This window comes from Lepisma saccharinum, chromosome 5 (genome assembly GCF_977018435.1).
Source record: "Lepisma saccharinum chromosome 5, izLepSacc3.1, whole genome shotgun sequence".
In the NCBI taxonomy this organism is placed as follows: Eukaryota; Metazoa; Arthropoda; class Insecta; order Zygentoma; family Lepismatidae; genus Lepisma; species Lepisma saccharinum.
Genome location: NC_139233.1, coordinates 7,390,548 through 7,406,467, shown reverse-complemented (window position 1 = coordinate 7,406,467; position 15,920 = coordinate 7,390,548). Strand labels below are relative to the sequence as shown.

The following is a 15,920-nucleotide window of genomic DNA, read 5'->3' as shown; positions in this document are numbered from 1 at the left end:
TAAATAAAGCTTCTTAGGTCTTTATTTTTAAGGTTTACAGGGTTTGTATGTTACACAGAGGTATTTTCTCTGTTTGATGATGAAAAATGACTAACTTGTTTGAAACATACTCTGTCAATTTTCCTCCCTCAAATTTGATGACATTTTTTGAAATCTTGAAACAAAGCAAAATGTCTAGCACCATTGTTGCTAGCACAGTCCAATGTGAGGTTTAATTTTAATTCCATGTAGTTATCATTAGGGAACGGAACTTTATGTGCTAAAAAACACAGAAATATTTATGTGATAAAAACAGGAAAATATGTGACAAAAATAAAAACATTTGGTAACAAAAACAAACTATAACATGCATTTTAAACACCTAAAATTAGTTTCTAAATGATTACCTCTTAGCGAGCAATTTTTTGGAAGAGTTGCAGTGGATCACCATAGTTTTTTCCAAATTCTCCATTGTAAATCTGTGACGATTATCTCTAAAAAGCATCTTATATTGTGAGAAAGATCGCTCCACGTCACAAGAAACAATTCTTGCATATTTGAATCACGAAATGTCACTAACGCTTAAGTTTTCCAAAGCTTCCTCTTCCTCTACTTCACTTTCCAAAACACATGCAATTTGGCACAAAGTTTGAAAACCTTGTTTTTTTCCCAAAAAAATTCTGTACATTTAGACACTTAGATCCAGTGAGTTCTTGCAGTTTCGGTTCTACTATACGGACTTTAACAATGGAAGCTGCCAAAGTGTTAGCGGACGATTCAAGCTTTCATATGGAATTAGAGAGAATGGACAGGTTTGTTGAGATGTATGCCAATTCGACTTTTACGGAGGGCTCCATCAACAGTTCTTGCAGAATTCTTCTTTGTCGAGATCATTTACAACAGATACAATTTTTTCAAACTTCTGGGCATAACATCTGCATCCAACCAAGTGCCCCATCGCGTAACTACAGGTGTAGGGGGAAGGGGAACCTCAGGACATTTTTGTTTAAAATTGTCTATTCTTCTAGCCAACTTGATAAAAACTTTCTTGCCATTTGAAACCAGTTTATCGACATTGGGATAAAGAGCTCTTATCTTTTCACATATTCTATGCAACGCATGGGCCACACATTTAACGTGCACCATTTTGGGGTAGCTAACAGCAAGGCCTACTGCAGCTTTTTTCATGTAAGCTGCAGCATCTGTCACGAGGAGAAGAACATTGTCAAATGTTATGCCTTCCGGCCACAATAGCTGCATTGCTTCATTAAAAAGCCTTGCTATCATTACGTGTAGCCAGCCCCAGCTACTACTTACAGCTATTTTCTCCCAATAGGATCGTAGGCGAGGTGCCAGAAGTCTGCCAGCGAGGGTGTTCAAAGACAAAACAAACCTAGCACTCTCAATATGAAAGAGGTGCAGAGTAGCCTATAAACATTTTTCCTTCGAGGATTTCGAGGTGGATGAAGTCAATGAGCGATTTTATGTATTTAAAATGAAAATTCGCAAAATATGTATTTACATACGGAAAACTGGAAAATATGTGTTTTTATGTAAAATAAAATTTGCTGTGTTGACATATAAGGCTATAATCAGAATTTTGGCAAAAATGAGGGTCTGTATCTTATCGCAGAAAAAACATTTAATTACCTAAAGTTCCTTTCCCTAGTTATCATGTATGTGGAATTTGAGAAAATCATTTTTTTATATATATTTACTTGTGATTTCAGGTCAGGGTGGCAGAGTGGCGGCATCTGGTGGCACCTTGAGCTCCTTTGTAATTCGGAACTTGGGTTTGAGCAAGAAAGTAGAAGATGATCAAGATCCTAGGGAAGCCATTTTGCGGTTTGCGAAGGAGGCAGAAGAAAATCCATACTGGGTGTCTCCGGCATACACAAGGTAGGTGCCAACAACAAAAAAGTAGCAGTAGAACCATTTTCATTGTTGATTGTTTTGCATAACACAAAGTATTTTGAATACAAAATCTAAAGAGTTACCTCGAACAAAGATTGTGTTCCTCCTCCCTTCTTCTGCTGGGCCTTCTTGTTACCTTGTGTTCGAAATGAGCCGTCCAAAATCCAACTTAAAATTTTGGTTTGGCTCTTGACCATCAGCTCACCATTTTTTGCAAGTTGGTTGTTGTTATCTCTCGTGAACATTGTGGAAATTTTGCATAGTACGAGGGTTGCTATTTATGTATCCGGAATAACAAACAAAAAAAAAAAATAATATCATTGAAAATAGTTTTATTATTTTTGAAAATATTCTCCATGATGATCGATGCACTTTTGCATACGTTTGAACCAATTTTCATAGCATTTTGTCCATTTCGATTGAGGTATCTCGAAAACATACATTTTGAACGCATCAATCGCTTCTTCTGGCATCGAAAATCGTTGACCACGTAGCTTATTCTTCACGTACGGGAACAAAAAGTACTAATTGGGTGCTAAATCAGGGCTATACGGCAGATGGCCATCAATTCAATGTTTTCACCGGTCAAATACTGAGTTGTTTGGACCGATGTGTGACAACTTGCATTGTCATGGTGAAGAATGATCCTGCTTTGCTGGTTGTTTTTTTCTGATTTCCCCAAAGACTTCTGGCAAACCAGGGTGGCTACAAACAAGCAGAAATGAAATTCCCTGACTTTTCCAGGTTTTCCAGGACAAAATTTACATTTTTCCCTGACAATTACAAACTAAACTAAATCGATGTTTTTTGCAAAATGGAAACAATAAACTCATACAGTTGCACGTATGGTTTTGTTAAGTACCAATATTCATCTTGTATGAAATTGACTTAATTTCTCTATTCTCTATGATTTGAATTCAAACTGCAAAATAGTGAATTTGGAAAATTATTACAATTCACAAGCTAGGGAAGGATTATGGAATTTTGTCATATGCAGTAAGTTTAAAATAAAATATTTGATTATTTTTAAAGTTACGACTAAATGAGATAAGAGTGAAGAGTGATTGATTAAGAAATACAATTTGTAATTTATAAGTCTCCTTATACATTCTCGGTATTATATGTTGATATTTCCACTGAGGTTTGGAACCCTCTGCTTACAAGAACCATGAGTGCGGACTAATTTTTCAAAGCATAAAGATACTTCTCTCTTCTCTGTAAAGCAAACAACTTAACTCTTTTATATAAGTGAAACAATTGAATCGAACAAAATAAAGTGTCATATTTCCTTACATTATGAGGGTCACTATTTATATTTTGATCCTAACAATGAAAAAAACAGGAATTTGGCATTGAAAACTGCTTTATTGTTTTTCGAAGTATTCTCCTTTATGGTCAATACACTTTTGCATTCGTTCGAACCATTTGTCAAATCAGTTTTTCCAATCTTCTTGAGACACCTCCATAATATGGTTTTTGAACGCATCAACGGCGTCTTCCGCCGAATAAAATCGTTGTCCACGCAATTTATTCTTGACATTCGGGAACAAGAAGTAGTCATTGGGTGCCAAATCAGGACTGTATGGCGGATGACCCATCAATTCGATTTTTTGACTCTTCATAAAGTCGGTTGTTAGACGTTAGCTGGCATTGTCTTGATGAAGAATGATCCGACAGCGTTTGTTTGTTTTCCGTATATGACCGAAGACCTCTGGCAAACAAATTGTTGTGTACCATTCAGAGTTGACCGTTCTACGTTCCTCTAAAGGCACAGTGGCCACATGACTAGTTTTCCCGAAAAAACAGGCGACAATTTGTTTCGATGTGATTCGAGCGCGAACAACTTTTGTTGGATTGGGTTCATCTTGAAACACCCATACAGTCGACTGCTGTTTACGTTCCGGCTAATATGCATATATCCATGATTCGTCACCTGTTACAATCTTATATACGTCTTTTGAAGCACCACGATTGTATTTATTGAGCATTTGTTTGCACCAGTTGACGCGAGCGTCTTTTTCAGTTTTTGTCAAATTGTGTGGGATCCAATGAGAACGTACCTTTCTCACAGCTAAATGATCATGTAATATTTTATATATGCTGGTGGAACTAATGCCTATGGTTGCCTCAATCTCACAGTATGTCACATGACGATCTTGCAGTATTAGGTTTTGCACAGCATCAATGTTTTCTTGAACAACAACTGATTTTGGACGACCTTCGCGAATCTCGTCGGTGAGCGAATGGCGGCCACGATTAAATTCGTTATACCAGCGTCTCACAGTGGCAAAGGATGGGGCTTCATCGCCAAATGTGGAAGTAAGTTGATCGATGCACTCTTGTCTTGATAATCCACGTCGAAAATCGTAAAAAATTATCGGACGAAAATGTTCACGAGTTAATTCCATTTTATTGTTGTCGCGCAATCTCCAAGGCAACATAAACAACACAAATGAAGCTATTGACAAAACATTTGAAGTACGTTATGGTCAATAATGCCCGACGATTCCGTGCAAACGTCAAATCGCGCCTAACTTCAATCAGTGTTGCCAAGGCCCAAAATATAAATAGTGACCCTCGTATCAATGGGGTTTCTGCCTCAGTACAGTATATCCAAGTGAAGTACTGTGAAACTGACAACATGCAGTTATACCATTAATGCTGACGAAAAGGGTATGTAGGTTGCCTATTAGAAATTTAACGCAAGGAATTTATAGAATAGCATTGTATAGGTACCTGATTTAGCTAACCACACATTAAAACAGAAACACTAATAATATAAGCTTCTGAAAGTTCATATACGAGGGGAGTGCTGAAAAAAGCTCCACGCACTAGTGGTCGGAGAGCAACACACACACGTGCAGGCAGGAAGAAGTGGCATGTAGCTGTAATCTGGTACAGTTGCAATGCAGCCGTTTTAGGACAGTTCTAAGTTAAAGATTGCAACTCTCATACCACCGACTGCCATGTAGCCTACATTGCACGCTCAGAATTTGGCACAGAGCCACCAGCAATCGTGTGACGTGTGCAGACTGGATAGTATGGTCAGACGATGGTGCAGACAATTCACGGAAGGCCAGTCGAATGTGCACAACCCCATACAGCTGAGTACACACGGGCCCTTTGCATCACTTCAGGTGAGAGATCTTGAACCACTCCCTGTACAGCCCTCACCTTGAATGTACAGACTTTCATCTCTTTGTTTAACTGAAGAGGTTTCTGGCAGGGCAAGGATTTGACAGCTACACTGTGGTAGAGATAGTTCCAGTCTTTGCCGTCAGACAAATATGCCATGGGCATACAAAATTTAGTGCCATGCAACGACGAATGCTAGAACAAGGGTGGTGATTATGCCGAAAATTAGGTTAGGACTCACTGTTGCTAATGCAATAACTTACAACTGATATTCTTGATTTATTTATGCCTAATCGGTAGGGACCTTGATATTTTTTTCTTTTCAAATTGGTGTATTTTCTTATTTTTTTTTTTTTACTATACGGTGTTATTTTCCCCAAAATTAACATTTTCATTATAGCGCATTTTCTGGCAAATATCTGAAATTATACCTTCATGGTGTTTTTAAACTACTGTTTCAAATTGTAAGTCACATGGCTTTTGTGAGAGTTTGATATCTTGAAAGTTATTTTGGGAAAGTTATTTTCCATACCCCTTTTTTAATTTTAAGTTAAGGATTTTTAGATAATGGAATTTTCCCCATATATACTGAAGGGTGCATATGACCATAAGTGGCGACGGACCCAAAAAATTAAAATCGATCAATCTTACGTGACCGATACACATATATTATGGCACCAAAAATTGGCACTATCTTTTTTTGACTTGTTAGTGTTACGTTTCCCAAAATTCGCGTTTTTGTTTTAGTACATTTTTCTGCCAAATATACCGAAACTTAATACTCCATTGTGCTTTTAAACTATTATTTTAAATTGTAGGTCACATGGTCTACGCATTTTCGTGACAGTTTGATATGTTGGGACAGATTTTTGAGGAAGTAAAAGTAAAGTGCTCCCCTAAACTTTTCCATGAAGGTGTATAGTAGGGGTGTGAAGTTAGGGCCCCACACTTTCTTGATCATGGCTGAAGGTAGGGGTGATGTGATCAGCACCATGCTCCTGGCTACCTTTATCCCTCAAAGTAACCTCAAGGTACCAGCTTCATATGATACTGGGTGGGTGCCGGAGCAGTTTGAATAGGTAGAAAACAACCCGGTTCTCCCCCGCAGGGGATCGACCCTGGGTTTCTCGCATGGTAGTCAGATGCCCTAACGACTGAGCTCCATTATTTCTCGCTCGACAAATGCCGATGGTGCGCACTTAGCTTGGTAATTCAAAACACATCTCGCGCGACAAATACGAAGATGTGGCTCCCGTGTGACTGTAGATACGCACGCGATCTCCTGTTAGAACCCTGTCACTTTGCTCTGTGATGCAAATGGTTTTGATAGAAGTTGAAAAAATCGTGGGAAATACATGATTTAATGCGGCTGTCGGAATTATTCCATGTACGTATAAATCTATAGTTTACTCTTGAATAAAATGTTGAAAATCTTGCATATTCTATGTACACAAACATGGCCTAGAAAAGTCAAGAATGTTGAATTTCTTGAATTTTTCGTTGTTTTAGGACATTTTTTTTAAAAAAAGCTAAAAACGCCAACAATTCGCATTTTATGCCAAACTCGCATTACTTCGATATTTCGAACGAGCGAAAAATGTGTCCAGACATCACTGCACTATCCTAAACATAACTTCGCAGCAATTACCATTTTTCACGGTTTTGGCGTTTGCTTGTTGATTTGGTGTTTTAAGTCCACTTTATGCACAGTAAGGCTAATCGGGACTGGGCCTACAGTTTAAAGTGGAATCCGAACCATTATGTACCTCCACCGGGTATCGAACCCGGGACTCCTTGATTACAAGGCGACGATGCTACCACTGCGCCATCGGGGAGGCGGTTTTGGCGTTTGCGAAAAATCAATGTCCCTACTAATTGGGAATTACATCCTGGCCACCCCTCGTATAAATCAGTAGATGGAAAGTGAAAATTTAGCAGGGCTGGCAGAGAAAAGTCAATTCTTGAAGAAAGTGATTTGCTTTTATGATTGAATGATTCGAGTAAATATGAGTATGATATTAAAATATTTACATATTTATTATTAGTAATCTATTTCATAATATTGGACATTAACCTTACTCAGTGAGAGATTAGTGATCATCTCTCACGAGTTTAAACAGACAGGACAGAGAGTGGCGTTAATGTCATTGCAATACTAGTGTTGCAGTAAATTTGAGGTTGGAAGCATGCACTTGCCAATTTTTATAACGTTCATCAATGCAGATTTATGTTTCACTTTTTCGTGATAGTATTCAATATATACCCCATTTGCTTGAATTCTTCTTGATATCTAAGAATAGTGCAATGTCATTGTAAACGTATGTTAACTCGTGCAAAACCAGTAATATGTCAGGATGATGAAAGAAAACATTTGTAAGCACTGCTACATTAAATAAGGCAAAGTGAGCCCGAAGAGTAATAAAATTTCAGCAGCATATTTGCAGTCTAAAGTTCTTCTTGTTTATGCATGCGCTTTTTGTTGGATGTTGCAGTCCATGCAATTTCTGTCGCATGTTGTAGTGAGATACTCTGTCGGGTGGAGATATCCGACAAAAATCGTATGTATCAATGGAACCTATTTGTTTCCATGTTCCTTCAGTTTGCCCAACAAATGCCTTACTACGACGTCAGACAACTATCGGATGGCGCCACCCGCTCTTATCCCCTCCATCTGTTGACAAGTTCCCTTACTACTCCCATACGAACAAGAAAAAATGATAATTCAATGCATTTTCCACGTAATATTTAGAGGCTTAACCTTTACTCCCCCAAAGATACCACATGGTATCATCAGAGTAAGGTCGTACTGGCCTGATGATACCATATGGTATCATGGTGCTGTTTACGAAATTAATGTGCTTTTTGGACCTTCATACTCTTACGTTTGGGTGGAAACTCTGACACAGGTCTGGAGCAAGCCTGGGAAATTCATATTGATGACCAACCTCCCCCGTCTCCGCAACATATCCATGCCACATTTCACACTTTGGCTCATTATTCAACTTGTATGGCACCCAGGAATATGAAACTTTTTTTAATCTCTTTGGAAACTTCCATTCTTTGAAGAGAATACTAAGGTTTGCACCCTCTTCCCAAAATAGCGGAAGAAGAGAGGGCAAATTCCAGATTTGTTTTTTGAAATTCTGTCGTGCCCCCAAGCCCCCCTTCCTCAGTTCGGTGTTCTGAATTGTACATGGTTGCATGCTATGACGTTTTAGCTGCAAAACAAAACTTATCCGAAGTACATTGCTCTCATAGTGCGCGAGTTCTAACAAATTTCCTCCAAAAATGCAAATTACCAATTTTTCGTAAAAAAAAAAAAAATCACATTTTGGCTTATTATTCAACTTGTATTGCACCCAAGAACATGAAACATGTTTCATTCTCTTGAAAAATGTCCATTCTTTGAAAGGAATAGTAAATTTCGCGCCTTCTTAACAAATAGCAGGAGAAGAGGAGGCAAACTCCAAATTTTTATTGGTTTTTTTATTGAAATTCGGGGGTCGCGCCCCCAAAACCCCCTTCCTCAGTTCGGCGATCCGAATTGTACACGGTTGCATGCTCTGATGTTTTAGCTGCAGAACAAAACTTATTCCAAGTAGATTGCTCCCATAGTGCCCGAGTTATAACAATTTTCCTCCAAAAATGCAAATTACATATATCTCGTAACAAAAAAAATAATCACATCTTGGCTTATTATCGTATGGCACCCAAGAACATGAACCATGTTTCATTCTCTTGAGAAATGTCCATTCTTTGAAAATAATACTAAAGTTCGCGCCTTCTCCCACAAATAGCGGAAGAAGAGGGGGCAAACTCCAATTTTTATGTTTTTTCCATTGAAATTCAGGGGGATGTGCCCCCCAGCCGCCCCTCTTCGGTCCGGTGTTCTGAATTGTACACGGTTGCATGCTATGATGCTTTATCTGAAAAACAAAACTCATCCGAAGTAGATTGCTCCCATAGTGCCCGAGTTATAAGAAATTTCCTACAAAAATGCAAATTACTTATTTTTCGTAAAAAAAATAATAATCACATTTTGGCTTATTATTCAACTTGTATGGCACCCAAGAGCATGAAACATGTTTCATTCTCTTGAGAAATGTCAATTCTTTGAAAAGAATACTAAGGTTCGCGCCATCTTAGCAAATAGCAGGAGAAGAAGGGTCAAACTCCAAATTTTTGTTTTTTTCATTGAAATTTGGGGGTCGCGCCCCCAAACCACCCTTCCTCGGTTCGGCGTTCTAAATTATATACGGTTGCATGATCTGATGTTTTAGCTGGAAAACAAAACTTCTCCGAAGTAGATTCCTCCCATAGTGCCCGAGTTATAACAATTATCGTCAAAAGAGTGTTCGAAGTCAATGAAGACGAAATTCCCTGACATTTCCCTGACTTTTTTTGACACCTCAAATTCCCTGACTTTTCCCGGTTTTCCAGGTTTTCCAGGTCTGTCGCCACCCTGCAAACAAATGGTTGGGTACCATTCAGAATTGACGGTTCTACGATTCTCTAGTGGCACTGCAGCCACATGTCCATTTTTCCCCACAAAAAGGCGACCATTTGCTTCGAAGTGCTTCTTGCACGAACAACTTTTGTTGAGTTTGGCTCATCTTGGAACACCCACACTGTCGACTGCTGTTTGCTTTCGGGCTCATATGCATAGATCCTGTGTAGACCTCTTTGTATTTTGTGAGTTGTGCACCAATCGACACGAGCCTTTTTTTGAGTGATTGTCAAATTATGCGAGATTCAACGCGAACAAATCTTCTTCACGGCTAAATGTTAATGCAATTTCTTATGTATGCTAGTCATACTAATTCCCAGGGATGCCTTAATCTCACGATATGTCACATTGTAACCACCTCTAACTGGCAGACATATTAACAGGGTATGGATTCTTACATACATTATTATTCCAGAATACTCTCGTAGATAGGGGGTTCACTGGGGGCTTCATATGTGGGAGCCCTCATCGGAACGGTCCGCGGAACAGACTTCCGAGCCCTCAGAGTTTGCCGGTGAACTCGCCACCATATCCACAAGATGAATGTAAATAAGGCACATGATATTAAGGTCAACCAAACATAAACGACCACATCTATGTGTGAGAGATAATGGTTCATGTTAAGACGTTGGTGATCGATTCTGCAGGCAGGTGTGTTCTGTAGCTCAATAGGGCATTCATAGTGAGATCTGTTAGTCAAATTATAGTCTACCCAATGAATGGGCAAGATTTGGGAGATCTGAGCTTTGGTCGGGTAAGGAAGTATACAAGGGAATTGGGCATTGAAACAAGAGTGCATTATACATAGATTGCACTGGCAACCTAATTGAATAACGAGAGTACCAAAAAGGGTTTGACGTTGGAAACTAAAGAGTATGCTCTCGCACTTGGCGTTGATGTCGACGTCAGAAGGCGATAACAATAGACATGTGGATACGTTGAACAGTATTGGAGTAGTGAATTTAGGATTAGTGGTGCAAGTTAAGGGGCAATATTTGACATGTCCCTTGACATCATTTAATATAGTTGATAGGAGGCATTTGTTACGAACAGTAAACATGTCTCGAAAAGGGGTTATAAAGCACAGTGTGTCTTGAGAAATAGCGCAGAGTGGATTATAGAGACTTTTATCCTTTACGTTGTAAACGACATGAGAAGGAGAAATAGCTACTTGACAAGTCTTGTCATAGTACTGACACCATTAAATGTAACCACCTCTAACTGGCAGACGCTGTTACTCGGGAGTGTGACTCATAAGAGGTTTAAAGATGTGGATAGACACTCACTTTTCTCGTATTCACAATATTTATTCTAAAAACGTAGCCTAGGGATTACATTTAGTGCACTCTTAATGTTAACTAATTATATATATCAAGTTACTGACTTAGAAGAGTAATCTAAGGTGCCAACAATAGACAAATAAAGTCCATCATACCTTTTGGTCTAGCCACAGCCAACGATCTCTCGATAGGTCAGCAGACACAACAGGATCTTTATTTTATGTTTTAAGTGGTTTTTATAATATTATCTGTCTACTCGTCAAGTTGCCCTACCGCGTGGGCTTCCTAGAACTTCCTTATCATTGTGACTATTTTCGCCTAAGTTCATTTATTGGCATGTGGACTCACTGGTCAGTTGGCAACCTTACAGCTTTGTTGGCAGCTGTCAGGCAAGGCGGACCTTTGGAATGTTTCCAATGTCACACGTGTCTTTGGAGACCTTGGTTGTTTCCAAGTCTTGGCACTAGCCCAATGCTAAGTCACAGGTTCCTTTCTCTTGGCTGTAAACACTTCCTATTTACGACCTTCCACACTGCAGAGGGGCTGACAAGAGACACGTCATATGTTGTTGATTATTGGGAGGTTTAGGTATCTGTGGCATCGAGCCAACCACTGGCTGTTGCTCATGTGCTCGTTACAACATGGTGATCTTGCATTAACAGTTCTCGCACAGCATCAATGTTTTGGCACAACAACTGATTTTGAATGGCCTTCTTTAGATTCGTCCATGATTAAATTCACTAAACTAGTGATATACAGTTCTTCTAGATGGTGCGTCATCGCCAAAAGTCGAAGTGAGTTGATCGATGCACTGTTGTTGAGATAATCCACATTGAAAGTCGTAGAAAATCATTGCTCGAAAATGTTTGAGTAAATTCCATTGTTGGCCTCCGATGAAATTTTCAAGTCCCTGTAACAATCAGAAATAGCATCCGTAAGCATACCATAGAAATGTCCAACTTTATGATGGATATATTAGTGCAGTTCCGGATACATAAATAGCAACCTATGTATCTTTTAATGCAGGAGAATTGTTGATTGATTGATTTGTTGTTTTAAGTCCACTTTATGCACAGGAAGACTAATCGGGACTGGACCTACAGTTTAAAGTGGGATCTGAACCACTGTGCCTCCACCGGGTATCAAACCTGGGATCCCTTAATTACAAGGCAACTGCATTACCACTACGATATATGTTTGTTGGTTTCATGGAGAAAAGTAATTATTCTAATAAACTCGATATTCATTTTTCTGTGCAGTTTGATATTAGAATAGTTGGCTGGTTATTTTCAGTTTGTTGGACTGGATATGATTTCCCTCTCATTTCTTTGCTGATTCCATCTTCTGTGGTCTAACGAGGCCTCCGGATGGTGTAGTGGCAACTGTCGCCTTTTAATAAGTGGTGTAATAGGTTCAATCCCTGGCAGAGGCACAGTCAACAGTGGTTCGGATTCCACTCTCAACTGGAGCTCCAGTCCCAATTGGCATAAGGTGGACTTAAAACTCTGACAATTTTCCGTACCAAGCTACCAAGGGTGGTGGGAAGTTGATCATTTCTTGATAAAGTGTTTTTCTCATAAAAATAATTACATTAAGATTGAGTTAATTTACATAGGTCTAAAAGTCCTCCAAAATATTTATTTATGACTGACAAATATTGAGTTGGCTCAGATGGACATACTTGACCAGTCCACAAGGGTGTTTTTTTTTTTTTTCAATTACTGCAATAAAATTATTAATTTTTATGGTACATTAGCAGAGGATCGCGTATTTTGTTTTTGATGAAAACTCAAAATGTGATACAACACATTGCAATGTTAATTTTTCTTGTTTTTGAAAAGTGTGAGGTGCATTTTCCTACCATTCTTTTGTCATGAAATGATGCAAAATGAAGTGCAAAATAGACTCTTAAACACGAAGTTTATAGTTTATTTGCCAACTATCCTGTGAGTTATGCAATCCAGATAACATTGATTAATTCTGCTGTAAATATTTGAATAGCAAAAATTTCTTTATACAGAAATAAACTAAATACTCGGGTAACTAGATAAATGTGCTGTTACAAGGGATATGTTTATTTTGTGTAGTAAGCGGTTGTTTTTTTTTTTCAAATTAGGATTGTGCTCACAATTTTAAAACCAAAATTGACTGTTTTTGTACTGAAATTTTCCTTTCTTATTTGTCAAAAATATGTGCCTCTAGTTATTACATAATAGGCATTATTGAACATGTGAAGGAAAACTGTATTTGTCCACTAATATAAGGTATGCATTGAAAGTAATGAGCCAAGTGATGTTACTGAAAGTCAGAAACCACTATGTTTATTGTACCTATGGTAATACATTATGAGCCACGGTAACTCAGTCATTAGGGCATCTGGCTACCATGTGAGACACTTGGGATTTTTCCCACCTGTTCAAGTGCTCCGGGACCCACCCAGCATCGTAGAAAGTGGGTACCTGGAGGAAACTCTGGGGAGTAAAGGCAGCCAGAGGCATGGTGCTGATCACATCACCCCCACCTTCGACTGTGATCAAGAAAGTGTGGGGCCCTAACTCCTCACCCCTACGCCTTCATGGCATGGTGCAAAGCACAGGGGAGCACTTTACACTACACTATGGTAATACATAATTTGGTATCTTGTTATTACTTTTCCATACAACATGCAAATTGGTCAACACATTTGTGCCACTGTAACTTCAGCTGGAAAATGCCACTCTTGTGGAAGTCTGTTTCGGCATGACGTTACCACCGGCAAACCTCATCCTTCACCTTGTTGTCATCGTTAAACTTGGTATCCCGAATGCTGTTCTTCAAGAAGCAAGTGAAAGTCTGAGGGGCTAGGGAGAGTGGGGCATTAGCTCCCACCAGACCACCTTTTCAATTTTGTGTACTGTACACCCAGCTGTATGGGAAGTTCATTTTCATGTTACAAAATGACATCGTACTTGTTAAAAATTGCTTGTCGCAGTTTCTTGAATGTACTGTGCAGTTTTGGCATGGGCAAATTAGATGCCACCATTTCATACTCTGATGCTTTGTTTCAAGTTCGAACTAGTGGAACCATGACTCATTCTCGGTCACAATATTGTTGAGAAATTGGTAATCATCAGTTTCTTAATGGATCAATAACTCGGGACAGATGGTCAAACATGTTTGTTTATGGTCATTTGTCAGAAGCCTTGGTACCCATCTTCTGATAACCAAGTCTCTTTATGAGGTCCTGTTTGGCACTTGTGTCCAGTGTTCAGATAATGTGCAATTTCTTGAACAGTGACCGTGGATAAGCTCGTCAATCTGGTCCATGTTGTGCATGGAAGCTGTGTTTTGGTCTGCCACTATGAGGTTTATCAACAATGTCTGTGTTACCATCTCTAAAACATTTCACCCACCTTTTCACTGTACAGTAACCCATAGAAATTCTGTAAACGCTGATGAATTTCTGCAGCTTCACCATTTTCATTAACAAGAAATTCTATGACAGCATGTTGACGAAACGAGCTGTCTGTGGATGCCATTTTTCTCCTACTGACAGTGAAAGTGTGCATGTGGCAGATGGCTATATTTGTCATATGTGTGGTTTCAACCGAAATGATCACTGCTCGAGAGTGATCGAACAAGGCTCATGACTTTCCGTACGTGCCTTGTATTAATCAATATTTGGAACAACTTTTAAATGTTGCAATATTCAAGCATCGGCACTGACAATACACAAAAGTGGTTGTGCGACCATTTAATCATGTTAGTATATTAGATTATCAGTTGAGAATGGTAGCAACATTTATCATGAAAGATGCATGATATAGTATCAAGGATTGGCCTGTTTATGATTCTCCTTATTTCCAGAACCCAACCACAACCCATTTTCCATGTTGAGAATGAGGAAGAGCAACAGGGTACATCTGATGGTGCTCCTCTGGCTAAAAAACAGAAATTATAAAATAAAGGTGTGTAAAATATATGTAAATAAAGTAATTTATTTAAATAAACACCTCTTTTAATAAGTTCTGCATGTAGTGGCTAAAAATAAGACTAGTTGTTACCTTTTTAGTAGGAATGTAATCAATTGATATGTATTGATCACATCAGAAAGATGATCTCCTGGTTAAAATTTCCGAGGCTCCCTTGTTGAAGGTTTCAGAGGTAGATGGACAGCATGTTAGTGGCAAACCTTAGTGCACCCTATTTTTCGACTGCTATCAGTTGGCACTACCTTTATTTGACTATTCTTAAAGACAGGGATAGACACATACAGAACACCTAGACAAAAATATAAAATCCCTTGTATTGTATTATGTATTTCTTTTAATATTTCGAAAGCAGAAGAGAACATAAATGCATAAAATAAGAAGAGTAATTGAAATAATTGAAAACATTTTGCAATTACGTTTGAAGCGAATGCTGCATTGACTGTAGAATTCACTTTATATGACAGTACTTGAACATATTTATATCTTTTATCGGTGACGTTAGCAGATTTTCTTCATAAATTTGCAGAATTTCAGTGAACATCTTGTAAATATTTATAAATATTAGCGCTCTGTAACGATCTTCAATCTTTTATCCTTCAAGTGAATAAACATGTAATTCTGCACCCTTATTTTTACTGAGTTTTAATATCAAGATTTTGAAAGAAAAATGTCAGAAGAATCCTGGATACACAATAGAAGACATATTTCTTATTTTTATAATAGTTCAATATTAAATACAGTTTTGTAGCGCATCTAATTTATGTGCATGTCATGTCACCAAACAATGTCCTGTTTCATAGTTCTTTACTGATTTGGTCTATTCTGGTTTTTAGTTCTGCAGCTGATGTAGAATCTTTGGAAGTATCAGTAACATTTTCAAGTAACAGTAACTGTAAACTACTTACGTTATGAAATTAGTAATTGTAACTCAGTTATTTTTCCACCTAACTAGTAAGTTGTATAATTACTTTACTGCATGGAAAGAAATATTAAATTGAACCAAATGTTCTCCTCAAAGAATGTGTAAATTGACGATTATTAAAGCCGGCCCCCGTGGCGGAGTGGTTAACACATCACGCTACGACGCCAGGGGTCCAGGGTTCGAATCCTGGCCTGGGCATGGATGTTCGTGAC

The 15,920-nt window shown here is 38.5% G+C and overlaps 1 protein-coding gene across 1 annotated transcript in view; it reads left to right on the top strand.

The window, feature by feature from the left end:
• LOC145987637 (WD repeat-containing protein 70) overlaps positions 1–14,792 on the top strand; it is a 52,891-nt gene extending 38,099 nt beyond the window's left edge. The window contains exons 12-13 of the mRNA XM_083122094.1: positions 1,710–1,878; positions 14,662–14,792. Of these exons, the coding sequence (XP_082978220.1) occupies positions 1,710–1,878; positions 14,662–14,755 (263 nt within the window). The 3' untranslated portion in view covers positions 14,756–14,792. The remainder of the gene's footprint in view (positions 1–1,709; positions 1,879–14,661) is intronic.
• The last annotated feature ends 1,128 nt before the right edge of the window (positions 14,793–15,920 follow it).